Raw genomic sequence first — 17,262 nt, 5'->3', positions numbered from 1 at the left:
AAACTTCCTCCACACCAAACTCGAAACAAACTCATTAGAGGGTTAGTGCATAATCAAAAACTCACATGTTCAGAGGTGAAACAATCATTCTTAACACTTCTGGACATTGCTCAAAGCTACTGGAAGTTAATGGAACAAAGAAATCCATCCCACATAGCAAAAGAGGCAATGCGAAATAAAAGGCAGAATCTGTCAAAACAGAACAGTCCGTAAAGATGAATTTTATTGAGGCAACAGACTTGCTCAAATGAAAATGCTCAAATTGAATGAAAGTTGCGTACATATCTGAGGATCACTCACGTAAATTGGCATAATTTTCTGAGTTACCTACAGAGAATTAGGCCTAGATTTGTGACAGCAAGAAATCTGTTTCTGCGCAGTAATCCAAATCTAGTATGAACCTTACTATCAAAGACTTTACTTGGCACAACAATGCAACAAAATTAAGATAAGGAGAGGTTTCTACAGTAGTAAAAACTTCCAAGACTCAAATATAAAACAAAGTACTGTAGTAAAATAAACACATGGGTTATCTCCCAAGAAGTGCTTTCTTTATAGCCATTAAGATGGGCTCAGCAGTTTTAATGATGCACTCGCAAGAAATAGTATTTGAAGCAAAAGAGAGCATCAAGAAGCAAATTCAAAACACATTTAAGCCTAACATGCTTCCTATGCATAGGAATCTTGTAAATAAACAAGTTCATGAAGAGCAAAGTAACAAGCATAGGAAGATAGAACAAGTGTAGCTTCAAAAATTTCAGCACATAGAGAGGTGTTTTAGTAACATGAAAATTTTTACAACCATATTTTCCTCTCTCATAATAACTTTCAGTAGCATCATGAGCAAACTCAACAATATAACTATCACATAAAGCATTCTTATCATGAGTCGCATGCATAAAATTATTACTCTCCACATAAGCATAATCAACTTTATTAGTAATAGTGGGAGCAAATTCAACAAAGTAGCTATCATTATTATTCTCATCATCAAATATAGGAGGCATATTGTAATCATAATCAAATTTATCCTCCATAACAGGTGGCACCAAAAGGCTACTATCATTATAATCATCATAAATAGGAGGCAAAGTATCATCAAAGAAAATTTTCTCCTCCATGCCCGGGGGACTAAAAAGATCATGCTCATCAAAACCAGCTTTCCCAAGCTTAGAATTTTCCATATTATTAGCAACAATGGTGTTCAAAGTGTTCATACTAATATGTTCCATGGGTTTTTTAATTTTCGAATCAAACCATCCATGTCTTAACTCAGGAAATAGAATAAAAAGCTCCATGTTGCTTTCCATTATGCCAAACTAGTGATAAACAAGAAACAAAAAGATGCAATTGCAGGATCTAAAGGAAATAGCTTCGAGTACTTACAACGGCACCGGAAAATACCTTAGTAGCCGAGATCCGGAGTGTGAGTACCTTTTACCTTTCCTCCCCGGCAACGGCGCCAGAAAAGAGCTTGATGTCTACGGGTGCTTCTATTCTTGTAGACAGTGTTGGGACTCCAAGAGCAGAGGTTTGTAGAACAGCAGCAAGTTTCCCTTAAGTGGATCACCCAAGGTTTATCGAACTCAGGGAGGAAGAGGTCAAAGATATCCCTCTCATGCAACCCTGCAACCACAAAGCAAGAAGTCTCTTGTGTCCCCAACACACCTAATACACTTGTCAGATGTATATGTGCACTAGTTCGGCGAAGAGATAGTGAAATACAGGTGGTATGAATGAATATGAGCAGTAGTAATGGCACCAGAAAATAGCTTGATGCTACAACTGGCGTGTGGTTGATGGTGGTAATACTGCAGGCAGCGTCTGGATGCGAAGAGAACAGTAAACAAGCGATGATTGCAGTATTTGGGAACAAGGCCTAGGGATTATACTTTCACTAGTGGACACTCTCAACATTGATCACATAATAAAACCACTCTACACTCTGTTGTTGGATGATGAACACCACTAATTGTGTAGGATTACACGAACCCTCAACGCCGGAGTTAACAAGCTCCACAATATTCGATATTCATGTTTAAATAACCTTAGAGTGCATGATAGATCATTGCAATTACACCAAGTACTAACATAGCATGCACACTGTCACCATCACACTATGAAGGAGGCATAGATCACATCAATACTATCATAGCAATAATTAACTTCATAATCTACAAGAGATTACAATCATAACCTACGCCAAGTACTACACGATACACACACTGTCACCTTTACACCGTGCAGGAGGAATAGAGTACTTTAATAACATCACTAGAGTAGCACATAGATGAATAGTGATACAAAACTCATATGAATCTCAATCATGTAAGGCAGCTCATGAGATTATTGTATTGAAGTACATAGGAGAGAGATTAACCACATAGCTACCGGTACAGCCCTTAGCCTCGATGGAGAACTACTCCCTCCTCATGGGAGACAGCAGCGGTGTTGAAGATGGCGGTGGAGATGGCAGCGGTGTCGATGGAGAAGCCTTCCGGGGGCACTTCCCCGTCCCGGCGGCGTGCCGGAACAGAGACTCCTGTCCCCCAGATCTTGGCTTCGCGATGGCGGCGGCTCTGGATGGTTTCTCGTACCATGGCTTTTTCGTATCGATGTTTTAGGTCAGGGACCTTTATATAGGCGAAGAGGCGGAGTCGGAAGGTCGACAAGGCGATGACACAGTAGGAGGGCGCGGCCCCCCCTCTGGCCGCGCCGGCCTACTGTCTGGTGGGCCTGTGGCCCCCCTCTGGCGGCTCTCGGGTGTTCTAGAAGATTCATGCAATTCTAAGATGCTGGGCGTTGATTTCGTCCAATTCCGAGAATATTTCCTTACTAGGATTTCTGAAACCAAAAACAGCAGAAAACAGGAACTGGCACTTCGGCATCTCGTCAATAGGTTAGTTCCGGAAAACGCACAAAATCATCATAAAGTGTGAACAAAACATGTAGGTAATGTCATAAAACAAGCATGGAACATAAGAAATTATCGATACGTTGGAGACGTATCAAGATGTTGTGCAAGTTTCTCATTGCGAGCACATACGACTAAATATGGAACACATGCCTATGGATTGATTAGTACTTGGATACCGTTTTATTACTATCTGCAAATGCCCTGCTTTGATTGTTACATGAGTTTCTCTCATCCATGCAACGCCCGTTCATCCATCCCTGTGCCTACAATATTTTAATCCTGTTGTTTACTATAATCACTACTGCTGTGTTTGTTACACTGCTGCTTATATTTCACTACTGCTACTGCTATAAAACTGTTACTACTGATAAACTCTTGCGAGCAAGTCTGTTTCCAGGTGCAGCTGAATTGACAACTCCGCTGTTAAGGCTTACAAATATTCTTTGGCTCCCCTTGTGTCGAATCAATAAATTGGGTTTTACTTCCCTCGAAGACTGTTGCGATCCCCTATACTTGTGGGTCATCAATGGTTCGGCTTGAGTTGAGCTAGGCTCCACTTGAGCCGTGCTTGATACTTCTACTCCATCATCTTGATCATCATTATGAACTTCCATGGGCCGGATGTGTCCAATGCCCATATGCTTGATGGCACTAGATGGATCATCACTATTACCTGCAACACATGGAACAACTTGCTCCACTTGGGAGCCATTATCCTCCAAGAACACCACGTCACAAGATACTTCAATAGTCCCAGTGGACCGGTTGTAGTATCTATAGGCGTGAGAGTTCTCCACATAACCAACAAATATGCCCTCTATGGTTCTAGTTTCAAGTTTACCGAGCTTTCCTTTGTTGTTCTTAACAAGACATTTGCATCCAAAGACACGAATGTACATGACATTAGGCTTGTTACCTGTGAGAAGCTCGTATGGAGTTTTGTTATGGAGGGGGCGGAGGAAGAGCCGGTTGGAGTAGTGGACAGCCGTAGAGATGGCTTCTCCCCAAAAGTTGCGGGGTGAGTTGAATTCACTCAACATGGTTCTTGCCATCTCAATGATAGTCCGGTTCTTCCGTTCAACAACACCATTTTGTTGAGGGGTGTATGGCGCCGAAAACTCATGCTTGATGCCCTCATCATCAACGAACTCTTGCATGGTGTAGTTCTTGAACTCGGTGCCATTTTCGGTCCTAATCGCCTTGATCTCGGATTCATACATACGTTGAGCTTTCTTGGCGAAGATGATGAACTCTCTATGGGTCTCATCCTTGGACTTAAGGAGAAATACCCAAGAGTATCTTCAGTAATCATCAACAATGACAAGTCCATACTTGCTCCCACCAAGAGTATCATAATGTGATGGCCCAAAGAGATCCAAATGAAGGAGCTCCAAAGGCCTAGATGTGGTGACGATACTCTTGATAGGATGTTTCTTCTTGAGTTGCTTTCCGGCTACACATGCACTGCAAACACGATCTTTCTCAAAAGAAATGCCGGTTAGTCCCACAATGTGCTCACCCTTTAGGAGTTGTTTAACATTTCTCATGTTGACATGACCAAGGCGGCGATGCCACAACCAACCTTCGTCATGCTTGGCCGCCATTAGACATGTGGAGGGAGAGGGGATCTCTTTCGAGAGGTCAACCACGTAAAGGTTGTTCTCCACATATCCAACAAGAACCAATTTGAGATTGTCACTCCTAAAGACTTTCACACAATAATTAGTAAAATATGAATTGTAACCGGCATCGGCAAGATGATATATAGAAAGTAAGTTATAGCCAAGGGATTCGACAAGCATGACCGTCTCAAGGCACAAGTCCTTAGAGATTGCCACCTTGCCATACCCAAGTACCTTTCCCTTTGAGTTGTCACCAAAGGTGATGCTTGACTTCTTGTTGATATCTTCAATGAATTGATCAAGCACACCTCTTCCTCCGGTCATATGATTGGTGCATCCACTATCAAACACCCATTTTGAACCACCGGAGGAATACCCCTACACAATCAAGTAGAGGATTTAGGAACCCACCGATTAATGGGTTCCTTTGCAATGGCAACAATATCTTTTGGTACCCAAATTGAGTACTCTCTATAAGCATAGCCATTAGGAGGGCCAACATAGTTAGCATAGACATCACAATAATAATCAACAAATAAAGCATAGTGATCGTTTGGCCCCGTGCGGTCATCACTAGTGGCTTTGCCCTTTGAGGCTTTGCCACCATTAGCGACCTTCTTGTTCTTATCTTGAGCGGGTTTCTCCTTCTTGTAGTTCTTCTTCTTGTGAGACTTGGGAACATATCCAAGTCCAAACTTTTGATTGTTTGACCTTTGCTAACTCAAGAGGTCATCCAATCCCATCTTATTTTTGGCGGTGGTGAACTTTGCAAGTTCCTTTGTTAACCTAACATTTTCCTCAAGAATAGATGCTTGCTCACAAGAAGATTCATTAGGATGATAGTCGAGACCATATTTATTCACCAAGGATTCAAGATATCCATTGGTCTCAACATGCAAGGAAAGTTCCTCTTGTAAACGAACACGTTCCTCAACAAGCTTAGCATGCTCACTAGTAAAAGAAGTAGAGGAACAAGCAAGCTTTTCAACAACAATGGGATCCTTCATTGATCCAAGAGCCTTTTTGTAGGTTTCTTGGAGTAGGTCATGGTTCTATCCAAGTTTCCTGAGCTCATCCTTAACAAGCTTGTTAGCTCTTTCAAGGTGGTCAAGATCCCTAGTGAGAGAAGCATGAGCAACTTCAAGCTCCTCCTTTGAGGCATTGAGATCTTGACTCAATGATTGAGCCCTATCAATAGTTTCTAGGTCCTTAACTTTATCAAGTTCATAAGTTTCTATTTGTTGCTTAAGGCCTTGAGATATGCACCTTTCGGTTTTTAGCTCTTGTCATAGGAGATTGAATCTCCGTTCCTTTTCATTCAAATGATATTCTAATTCCTCAATGGACTCATCCTTTTCCTTGAGAGAGTCCATCAAGAAATCAAACTTGACAAGAGCTTCACCACGAAGGGTGCATCTAACATCATAAAGTTCCTTAAGCACAATTAATTCTTCTTGATTTTCAGTTTCATCATTGAGAACACTAGATAGGGAAGGTGGGGGTTCCATTACCTTGGTTTCCCTTGCCATAAGACAAGAGCCAACGATTGTAGAGGAGGGAGAGTCATCGGAATCATCATCTTGGGTTGTTCTTGCCATGAAGGAAGAGCCAACATCATTCTCCGTGGAGTAATCCTTGGAGTAGTCATATGTGAAGAGTGACCCGGGCTTAGAGAAAGCCAAACCGGCCACTCCGGCCTCCTTCTCCTCATCTTCCTCTTCTTCATCGGACAAGTACTCGGCCCCAACAAAAGCTCTTCCCTTGTTCTTCTTGTATCGATCGTTGATTGGGTTTGGCTTCAATCTTGGCTTGACCCCTTTGATGAACTTTGGCTTTTCTACCCTTTTCTCATAAGGGCACTCATTTGCAAAGTGGTTATCTTCATCACAGTTGTAGCAAGTTCTCTTCTTCTTCTTGTCATTGAGGAGCATTGGGAACTTTTCCTTGTACTTCTTGGCAAAGAAAGCAAAGTCGGTAGCAATGTCACTAGTTGAAGTCATCTCTTCATCTTCTTCAATTTCATAGTCTTCTTTGCTTCCATGGTCGGCTCTAGCTTTGAGAGCAAGGTTGTGTGACGCTTCATGGTTGTGTGAGGCTTCATCAACATGGTTCATTGCTATGAGCCTCTTTCCTGCTTTGGCCATGTTTTCATTGGCGGCCACATAGGAGACTAGATCATCGGAGTTCAGATCGGCGCTTTTGGTCATGATTTGCAAGTTGAGTGCAAGGTTGGTGTCTTCTTGCTTGACAGTAATCATAGCAATGACCTTGGACTTTATGAATGCTTCATTCATCTCCAAGCCGTCATTGTAGTTCTCAACTCCAAGTCCCTTGACCCTTACTCTAAGAGCACCAAGCCTTACATAAGCATCGGCCACAGATTCTCCTTCTCGAATCATGAACTGATGGGCCTCTTGCTTTGCGGTCTCATAAAGAGCTGATTGGATCAAATCGGTTCCCTCATGGAGTACTATGATTCGATCCCACAACTCTTTAGCGGAGTCTATGTCATTGACTTGATCAAGGAGTTTCCGGTTGATGCCACTCCTAATCTTGTCACGTGCGGACGCATTGAGTTGACGGTTGTAGAATTCGGTGGAGGTCAACCGAATGGGATCTTGTGGATCCCGGTATCCATGAACAATGATCTCCCATAGCTCCACACTGCAGCTGCGAACATGAGATTCCATAGCAGATTTCCAAAAAGGAAAGTGAGTTCCATCAAAATGGGGAACATTCCCACTATGGTTTATATGAGGCATGGGTGAAGTGTTTTTGGGATAGTCATGGTTGACTTCATGGAAACTCCCTTGAGAAACCGAAGCTCCACTAGGATTCCCACTAGTCAAGTTCTTAAGCATGGCAGTCATCTCTGCCATTTGGCTTTGTAAGGCATCCTCCTTTTTCTTCTTCTCGGCATCATATGCCAAGAATCTAGATTTCATCTCTTTAACCGAAAGGTTAGAGTCTTCATCTAGACCCTCGAATAGTTTATCCATCTCACTCTTAAGGCGGTGAAGCCCTTAATAAGAGTCCAGGCTCTGATACCAATTGAAAGTATAGAGATGGTAAACCTAGAGGGGGGTGAATAGGTTTCTACAGATTTTAATTCTTCTTTGCAATATTAGGCTTTGCGGAATATAAAGGTGAGCCTAATGCAAACTAGGTGAAACAACCTATATGAGGATACAACTAACTCGAGCACGAAGGCTCTCACAGGCAGGTAAATCACAAGTAAGGAGTTCGGTTAGAGATAACCGATAGCACGCGGAGACGAGGATGTATTCCCGTGTTCCCTTCCTTTGCAAGAAGGTACGTCACGTTTGGAGGGGTGGAGGTCCCACGAAGGATTCCCCACGCCACGAAGGCTCACCCTATTCTTCGGATCCTATCCCACGAAAAAATAGCTCACTCACTTGTGGTAGACTTTGAGGTAGCCTCCAAACCTTCACAATCTTGCCCGGAGCAAATCCACAGCCCGGATACTTCCGGACTCCTCTTGCCCACCTAGGGTTTCCACGAAACCCTAGAGAGCAAGTTTCTTGATGAATACAAGGGGAAATAAGATTTGGCTTGGTAGAACAGTAGATCGGCTCCTCCTCTATCGTTTCCCTGGAGGGATTTGAGTTTGGGTGGAGGAGGAGAGAGATCTGAGGCTTTTGGTGTTTCTAGCAATGGTGTAAGAGAGAGAGAGAGCTCAAGAACAGCTTGTAGTGTAGTGCCTAACTCTTCAGAGGTAGGAGAAGGGCTATTTATAGTGTCACTTGAAATGTGGCCGTTGGAACTTGACACATCAGCTTTTCTCCCGACAATCCCGGTCAACCGGACCATAGACCGGAGTGTCCGGTGCAGGGGCCGATCGGACCGGACCAGGGACCGGACCGGCCGGTCCAAACCGGGCGGCAAGCCGAACCCTGACCGGGGTCACTTTGCGTCGTCCAGGAGGTCACCCGGTTGGCGCCCGGTTGGCGCCTGGTTGGCGCCCGACCGACCGGTCGGCATGCCGGGCTGGCCAGTTGAGAGGCCGGCTGACCGGGCGGCAGGCCGGAGCCAGTCCGGCGCACGGTCCGGCCGACCGGGCGGCAGGCCGAATTCCTGTTGTAGACCCCTTTTTGATTGTTGTTGAAGTGGGGGGTCTCCTTTAGCCTTCTTCTTCCTTTGATACACCATTTATGCCTCTTTGCCTAATACCTGAGATTATCCTTATAAACATGTATTAGGCCAAATACTCTAGCACGGTGTCATTGTTACCGAAATAATGGATAAGGGTAAAATACCCTTACAAGGCTAGACCTCATCCTCCTCTGAGAAGAACGAATTAACACCCCAGCCTAAGATCCAGTTATGCATAATGCAACAAGCCAACACTAGCTTTACCTGGGTGGAGAAGGTGTGGAAAAGCTTGTGGTCAAAGATCTTAAATCGGTTCTTCAGAGCTGCAAATGCCCTCTTGGCGGTGATCCTGAGGCTAGAGTGCCTGAGATTGAAGAGTACCTTGGCATTCTTGGGGTAGAACCTTGCACATAACTCATTAAGATGGTACCTTGTGGACCGGAAGGGCGGGAGAAAACTAGGGCGGTAAGCATAGCCGACATCAACTAGGTAGAACTTACCCTGAGGGACCTTCAGGCCATATGCTCTCTCCAAGCTATCAGCCAGAATTTTAGCATCATGGGCTGATCCTTCCCACCCAGCAAGCACATATGTGTACTTCATATCGGAGTCCACAACGACAAGCACTTTCTTGCTGGCGTAGAGCTTTCTCCCTCTGCAAGCATGAGACTCGCTTCTTCGCACTTTGGTTGTGATATGTGTACCATCAATGGCACCAACACAATTTTGACATGACCATGAATAAATGCTTTGGTTGTGATATGTGTACCATCAATGGCACCAACACAATTTTGACATGACCTTGAATAAATGTGATGATCAGAAACTTCTCCAGGAGTGTACATGAACATTAACACTCTACAATGATGCAAAAAAGTGTAAATCAGTTGTACAAGGTGTTGCTCATCTTGAAATATGGATACTAGTGGTGACTTTCAACGATCTTCACAGGGGTGGCCGAAGATGCAGGCTTGATCATCTCTCCTCTCAGTTCTCCAATAACATACAACACTTTCTTGAAGTACCTAGAAACTGTCTCAATAGATCTTCTCTATGTGCTATGGATGACTCGGAATCGTTGGTTGCGCCCGACGATTTGAAGAAACATAGCAACTTCTCTTCGATACATGTGTGGATGCTGTCCCTGAGCAACCTCCTTCCTCTTAATGTGTTGACAAGTTGTTCAAGGCAGCTTTTTCATCCTCCATATGTTCACAAATTCCAAATCGTCATTGTTGTAGATATAGTTCAGGTTATTAATCCTCTCTCTGCCGCGGACATACATTGGTGCATATGTCACGCTGGGCCTAGTGTGGTGACGAAAGGCTCTCGCGTGCAGACAAAACACCCATGTCTGAATTATAGCTACAAGCACACCAGCTTGAACAAATATCTTCTACAGATCAGCCTAGGCATTTTGATGTGGCTAAATCAGAAGCTAAATTGACATGAATCTAGGCTAAATTGGCTTGTTTGTAAGCTAAATTAGTAAGAGGAGAGGCGAGAGTAGGTTGGTCGATCTTACAGTCTTTTTTAGAAAGCGGCTGCATCTTGCCTGAACCAGAGACGAAGGGGATGGAGGCAGAGAGAGGCCATCGCTCCAGGAGGTCTTGGACTCGGAAATCAGCTGGACAGCTCGTCGGAGAGGTTGCGGGAGACGATCCCGGAGATCTCCGTCGCAGATCTAGTTCGAGTCCGTCGTCGCAGATCTAGATCACCGCTCTCGCTTTCTTCGCCAAAAGAAATCTTATTTTCGCTGGGTGATCGACTATAGCGGGCGGCTACTTTGCGCGTCTAAACGGAGATCTCCCGTCTTTTTCATCGCGTTTCCCCGCGCATGATTCCGGCCGACTTAGGCTCCGCAGCGCGTGTCTCACCGCTACTCGCGGGCTAACTTTTAGGCCGCCTTAAACTGCACGCGATGCAGTATTTTCATGCGACCCAGGGTTCCAATCGCCCATTTTTTGTCCACTAAAAAGGAGAAACGATGTTCCAAGCAACCAAACTATATGTTTGTGCTGCCCGTTTGAACCGGGGGACGCAGCCCTCGGAAACCTCAATGCTGGCCGGCTAGCTAGGCATTCCTGACATGAGATGGGTTCAAATGAAGATGACGATAGTCTATACATCCCTACGGTGAAGATGCTCTACACAATCAGGATTCAGGAGTTGGTCCATGGCCTAAACATATCCACTAGGCCCGTGATCGGTCTGGTCATCTACAACGCGAAAGTGGGCGAATCGATCAGGCAGAGCGAGCGAAAGGACGGGAGCGGGGGACACACACGGATGCCCTCGAGAACACAGCGCTCATCTCCATCCATTATCCAATCCGTCTATCCATCAGATCAGCCACACCGAGGCGTACGCGTGCACGTCCCTCGCCTATTATCAATGGAATTGTGATGAGGCAGGCAGGCATGCAGAGGCGGGGCATTGTGGAAGACAACTGGCTCCTCAGACTATTGCAGGCTAGACACTGCTGGCGATTACAGCTCGTGGCGTGTGTGCCACCAAGCAGTGTTGCAACGGGCGTACTACTACGTACCTGCCCGATCGTTGGATTGGTTGTGGCGATTTCGTGTTAGCGGGATGGTACTGTGGACTGCTAATAATCAGTCAATCACGGTTATTCAATTCAACGTGATTCACGTGCACCTTTTTCGTTTGTTACTTTGTTAGTACCGGACTAACAGTAAGCTGAGTCGTATTATCAATTTCAATGCAGATCACGTGCATGAATTGCATCTTTCTTTACGTATAAAGGCGCTCATGAAACTGTGTGGATTATGTGCCCCGCGCGTGTCACTTGGTCGCGCGCGTGCAGTGCAGGGAAGAGCTACAAGCACAAAATTACCCACAGAATCGTGGGGGCCGCAGACCTCAAATCAGGCGCTCACTACCACCGTGCTGCGCACACAGCGAGACGCGACGAGACATGGTGAGCAGTGGAGCGGCAGCGGCTTTGGCCCCCACGCGACGCTGAGAAGGGGTCACATCCGATGGGCCAGGGTCCGTGCACCGCCGTACCGTGCCCTTCAAGTTTTTTCCTCCCTCTGCTATGCGCGCCGCAGCGGGGGGGCAGTCACAGGCGGGCCATGCATGCCCGTGCTGCGACCTTATCCTGGATTCCTCTGTACCTCCTCTCTCTCTCTCTGCTTTCGCTTGCGCCATACGCCTGCCCTGCCTACAGGACAGGACTATCCTATACCCTCTGCTTTTCTCTTCTTTTCCCACCCCTTGCTTGGGCCATACCCATACGCCTAGCCACGAGGACTACGACTAGGTACGACGCCACTGTGAAGATGCTAATCACGGCTTGGTCCATGGCCTAAACTAAATGTTTGCCTGATTGTTTGCCCGCCCCACGCCCCTGCTGGAGCCCCGCCGGCGTGGAACGCTACAACTACCAAGGATCCCCATTTTCTTATTTTCCTTCTTTTCTAAAGAGCCTTTGGTTTGTTTTTTTGGTGTCTCCACAGCTCAACTTCGGCACATGGAAATGAAGCTGGGCGCTCGAGTCCCTTTTAGCTGTCTGTGGAACATTTAGCATCGGTACTTATATCTGTGACAGATATTACCCTTATTTACTACAACTTCTAGAACACCAAAACTCATATACGAGGATTTAAACACATCTGAGTCAAGCATTTTGCTTGTTTTTCATACATATAACCGGCGTGTTTCGTCGACTTCGCACAACAAAAATATGTAAAGATTAGAGGGCGGCATCGACAATTATGTTCAGGCTACTCTTATCTAATTGTTTCATTCCTCATCCGCGTATTGATAATCTTTTAACATTGGTTATAACCTCACACCTTGCACAACGAATAAGAACAATAAAACAAGGTTCCAAGCATTTTAGAATGCGTAATCTAGAGGACTTTTCACACAATGGTGTAATTGACAGAGGATGTGTTTGTAATGTTGGGATCATCTCTCGAAGTTGTCAAGGACCACTCCCAAGAGCATATGCACTCAACCTCAACTACACCCATTGCTATTTGATAAATACAATCATTTGGATCAACTACAACTGTTGTAAGTAAATTTCCTTTGTACCTTGTCTTTATGTGGCATCCACCCAAGCAAATAAATGGTCTGCATTCTTCAAAAACTCCAACTAATATAATCAAGTTTCTAGTTTTCTCTGAACTCATCCATGAAACATTGAGTGAGAAATGGAGTTGTCAATGTCTTAAGCTCCCAAACCTTCTCACAAATGTGATCATTACAACATTCTTTCAATCCAGGGGCAAGTAAACCTTCAAGTTTATTTTTTTATCTTCATTTGTTTATCTTCAAGTTTATTGTGGATGAAATGATGAAAACCTTCACATATAGCATGTAGCCTTGTGGCTTCATTTGTTTATTTATTTTTATCTTCATTTCATTCACAATACAGACAAATAGTGCTCTTCTGAATTCTTCCATGGAGGAAGATAGCATGCCAACTTTGAACATTGGTGCTTCCATATCCACCTCTACATTGAATTCCTTGAACTTGTATTTCAGCTTCATATACTCCTCCTTCGATAGATTTAAATCTTCATGGTCAAGACCAGCAACATCTTCTTGCTCAACTATATCAGTAGGCTCATTGTTAGCATTCACATCCTTGTCAACATTATATGTAGGAACAAGATGTCATAAAATTCAGAATCAACACTACCACTAACATCTCCTCCCTATGCATCCTCTTTCTCACTTGCACTAGCATTGTCAAAATCTTGTAAGACAACATCATCTCCATCCTCTTTCTCACTTGCATTTCTATTGTCAACATCTTGTAAGACAACATCATATGCATCCTCGTTCCCACTTGCAGTGATATTCCCTCCAAGATACTTTCTAGGAATTGGCACTACCACATCTTCTCTTAGGCTGGTGCCAACGCGGGCTGGAGGCGGGGCGGTACCGCCCGTGTCGGGGCGAGAGGGAGGCGAGAGGCGGGCGAGACGGCAGCGCGGGGCGGTGGATCCACCGCCCGGCGGTAGCGCCCGCTACCGCCCGGCTGCCGCCCGCGCTGGGGGCGAGAGGGGGCGAGAGGGGGGCGGCAGCGTTGGCAGGTCGGGGCGAGAGGCGGGGCGAGAGGGAGGGGGTAACGGCTAGCTGAGGTGGCGCGATCTGATTCGTCCACGTCAGCTAGCCGTTGGGTAGCCGTTGCTGGCTCAAAAAAATCGAACAAAAAAGCCAAAAACCCCCAAAATTTCATCCCCAACCCCTATAAATACCCCCATATGGTTTCACTCATTCCACACCTCACTTCATCTCCTCCACTCTCCATTTCCACTCCTCTCAACGCCATGTCTTCGTCTAGCAGCAGTTCGAGCGACGGAATGGAGGGTGATATGATCGGTGCATTCCAGGCGGAGTATGAGGAGGCGATGCTCAACCTCGAGGCGGAGCCAAGACGGCCGCGATGCCGCCGAGAGTTCATCAGGCGTGATCGTCTGGTGCCCACGATCGGCTCTATGAGGACTACTTCGCCGACGACTGTAATTATCCTCCGAGCTTCTTTCGGCGAAGGTATCGGATGAGGCGATCCCTTTTTCTATGCATTGTGGATAGATTGGGTGAATACTCTCCGTATTTCACCCAAAGAGTTGATGCTCTCAACCGTGCTGGTTTTTCCCCCTGCAAAAGTGTACTGCGGCTTTGCGTTTGTTAGCTTATGGAGCTGCTGCAGATACCATGTTAGGGAGCATCGATTGCATGCATTGGCAGTGGAGGAACTGCCCAGTGGCGCATGCCGGTCAATTCACAAGGGGAGACATCAAACACCCTACCATAATCTTAGAAGCCGTTGTGTTGTATGATCGTTGGATCTGGCATGCCTTTTTTGGAGTGGCCGGGTCCAACAACGACATCAATGTACTCAACCAGTCACCATTGTTCACTGATGTGCTTAGGGGAGAAGCACCCATAGTGAACTTCACGGTGAATGGACACGAGTACAACTATTGTTACTACCTTGCCGACGACATCTACCCCTCCTGGACGGTGTTCATGAAAGGTGTTACTCTTCCACAAAGTGAAAAGCATCGACTATTCACTGCTGCTCAATCAGCTTGGCGCAAAGCTGTCGAGTGTGCCTTTGGAGTGCTGAAGGCTAGGTTCAACATTCTAGCAGTTCCGGGACGCTCCTACTTGAGGCGTACTCTTGGGTTGATCATGCGTGCATGTGTCATTCTGCACAACATGATCATCGACGATGAGCGTGATACAAATTTGGAGAACATCTATGAGACAGTTGATTCCAATGTCGGCCCTGCGATACACAACAATGCACCACCAAGCCTAGCAGCCAGGATTCAGATGGACAACGAAATGAGGGACTCACCGATGTATACACAAATTCCAAAGATGATTTGATTGAGCATGTGTGGGCTAATGCCTAGATTATGTAATTTTTTCAAATTTTTATGTAATTTTTTTATAATGTAATCGGTAACAATTTTAGTTGAATAAAATAATTTTCTTGCATTATTTTGAATGTTGTAATCTAAAAAAGAAATGCTCATGTCGAGGAGAGAGAAAAGCTGATGTGGAGGAGAGAGAAGTGAGAGCTGGCACTATAGCCCGTGCACTGGCACCGTGGGGTGAGAGTGGGGTGAGAGTGAGGGAAAAAGCTGACGTGGCGGGTGAGAGTGGGGTGATGCATTGTGTAAGGGTATTTTACCCTTATCCATTATTTTGGTAACAATGACACCGTGCTAGAGTACTTGGCCTAATATGTTTATAAGGATAATCTCAGGTATTAGGCAAAGAGGCATAAATGGTGTATCAAAGGAACAAGAAGGCTAAAGGAGACCCCCCACTTCAACAACAATCGAAAAGGGGTCTACAGCAGAAATCCGGTCTGCAGCCCGGTCCAACCGGACTACAGACCGGCCAGTCCGGCGTGCTGCCTGGCCAACCGGTCGCCAACCGGGGCGAGTCCGGCGCACGGCCCGGTCGACCGGTCGCCAACCGGGCTCCATACGAGGAACCAACAAATCCGGTTGCCGCCCGGCCAACCGGCCTACCAACCGGAGGGTCCAGCGCACGTCTTGCCGATCGTCGCCAACCGGGCGCCAACCAGGCGCCAACCGGAGGAGCTCCAGGACGACGCAAAGGGCATCCGGTCGCTGGCCCGGTCCGACCGGCCTCACCACCGGGCAGTCCGGTCTGTGGTCCGGTCATCCGGGTTTGTCGAGAGAAAAGCTGAGGTGGCAAGTGACCAACGGCCATATTTCGAAGAACACTATAAATAGGCCTTCTCCTACCTCTGAACAGTTAGGCACTACACTACAAGCTGTTCTTGAGCTCTCTCTCTCTTACTCCATTGCTAGAAACACCAAAAGCCTCAGATCTCCCTCCTCCTCCACCCAAACTCAAATCCCTCCGGGGAATCGTTAGAGAAGGACCCGATCTACCGTTCTACCAAGCCAAATCTCATTCCCCCTTGTATTCATCGAGAAGCTTGCTTCCTAGGGTTCCTTGGAAACCATAGGTGGGCAAGAGGAGTCCGGAAGCATCCGGGCTATGGATTTGCTCCGGGCAAGATTGTGAAGGTTTGGAGGCTACCTCAAAGTCTACCACAAGTGAGTGAGCTATTCCTTCGTGGGATAGGCTCCGGAGAATAGGGTGAGCCTTCGTGGCGCGGGGAATCCTTCGTGGGACCTCCATTCCTCCAAACGTGACGTACCTTGTTGCAAAGCAAGGGAACACGGGAATACATCCTCGTCTCCGTGTGCTATCGGTTATCTCTAACCGAACTCCTTACTTGTAATTTAACTGCCTGTGAGAGCCTCCGTGCTCGAGTTAGTTGTATCCTCATATAGGTTGCTTCACCTAGTTTGCATTAGGCTCACCTTTATATTCCGCAAAGCCTAATATTGCAAAGGAAGAATTAAAATCTGTAGAAACCTATTCACCCCCCTCTAGGTTTACCATCTCTATACTTTCAATTGGTATCAGAGCCTGGACTCTTATTAAGGGCTTCACCGCCTTAAGAGTGAGATGGAAAAACTATTTGAGGGTCTAGATGAAGACTCTAACCTTTCGGTTAGAGAAATGAAATCTAGATTCTTGGCATATGATGCCGATAAGAAGAAAAAGGAGGATGACCTACAAAGCCAAATGGCACAGATGACTGCCATGCTTAAGAACTTGACTAATGGAAATCCTAGTGGGGCTTCGGTCTCTCAAGGAAGTTTCCATGAAGTCAACCATGACTATCCCAAAAACACTTCACCCATGCCTCATATAAACCATAGTGGGACCGTTCCCCATTTTGATGGAACTCACTTTCCTTTTTGGAAATCTGCTATGGAATCTCATATTCGCAGCTGCAGTGTGGAGCTATGGGAGATCATTGTTCATGGACATCGGGAGCCACAAGATCCTATTCGGTTGACCTCCACCGAGTTCTACAACCGTCAACTCAATGCCTCCGCACGTGACAAGATTAGAAGTGGCATCAACCGCAAGCTCCTTGATCAAGTCGATGACATTGTCTCCGCCAAAGAGTTGTGGGATCGGATCATAGTACTCCAAGAGGGAACCGATTTGATCCAATCAGCTCTTTATGAGACCGCAAAGCAAGAGGACCACCAGTTCATG

General features: G+C 46.0%; 2 protein-coding genes across 2 annotated transcripts; one reads left to right on the top strand and one right to left on the bottom strand.

Moving 5' to 3' along the window:
* Nucleotides 1–8,826: 8,826 nt before the first annotated feature.
* Nucleotides 8,827–9,255, bottom strand: LOC139833684 (protein ALP1-like). Its single transcript, XM_071824025.1, has one exon. The coding sequence runs from the start codon at nucleotides 9,253–9,255 to the stop codon at nucleotides 8,827–8,829; it is 429 nt and encodes a 142-aa protein (XP_071680126.1).
* A 4,739-nt stretch (nucleotides 9,256–13,994) lies between these two features.
* Nucleotides 13,995–15,030, top strand: LOC127323905 (uncharacterized). The gene is made up of 2 exons (XM_051352007.2): nucleotides 13,995–14,184; nucleotides 14,504–15,030. Exons 1-2 carry the CDS (start codon nucleotides 13,995–13,997, stop codon nucleotides 15,028–15,030), a joined length of 717 nt encoding a protein of 238 aa, XP_051207967.2.
* Nucleotides 15,031–17,262: the final 2,232 nt, after the last annotated feature.

This window comes from Lolium perenne, chromosome 7 (genome assembly GCF_019359855.2).
Source record: "Lolium perenne isolate Kyuss_39 chromosome 7, Kyuss_2.0, whole genome shotgun sequence".
NCBI classification, from domain to species: Eukaryota; Viridiplantae; Streptophyta; class Magnoliopsida; order Poales; family Poaceae; genus Lolium; species Lolium perenne.
Note: the sequence above shows the minus strand (reverse complement) of the source record. Positions and strands in the feature narration are given on the sequence as shown.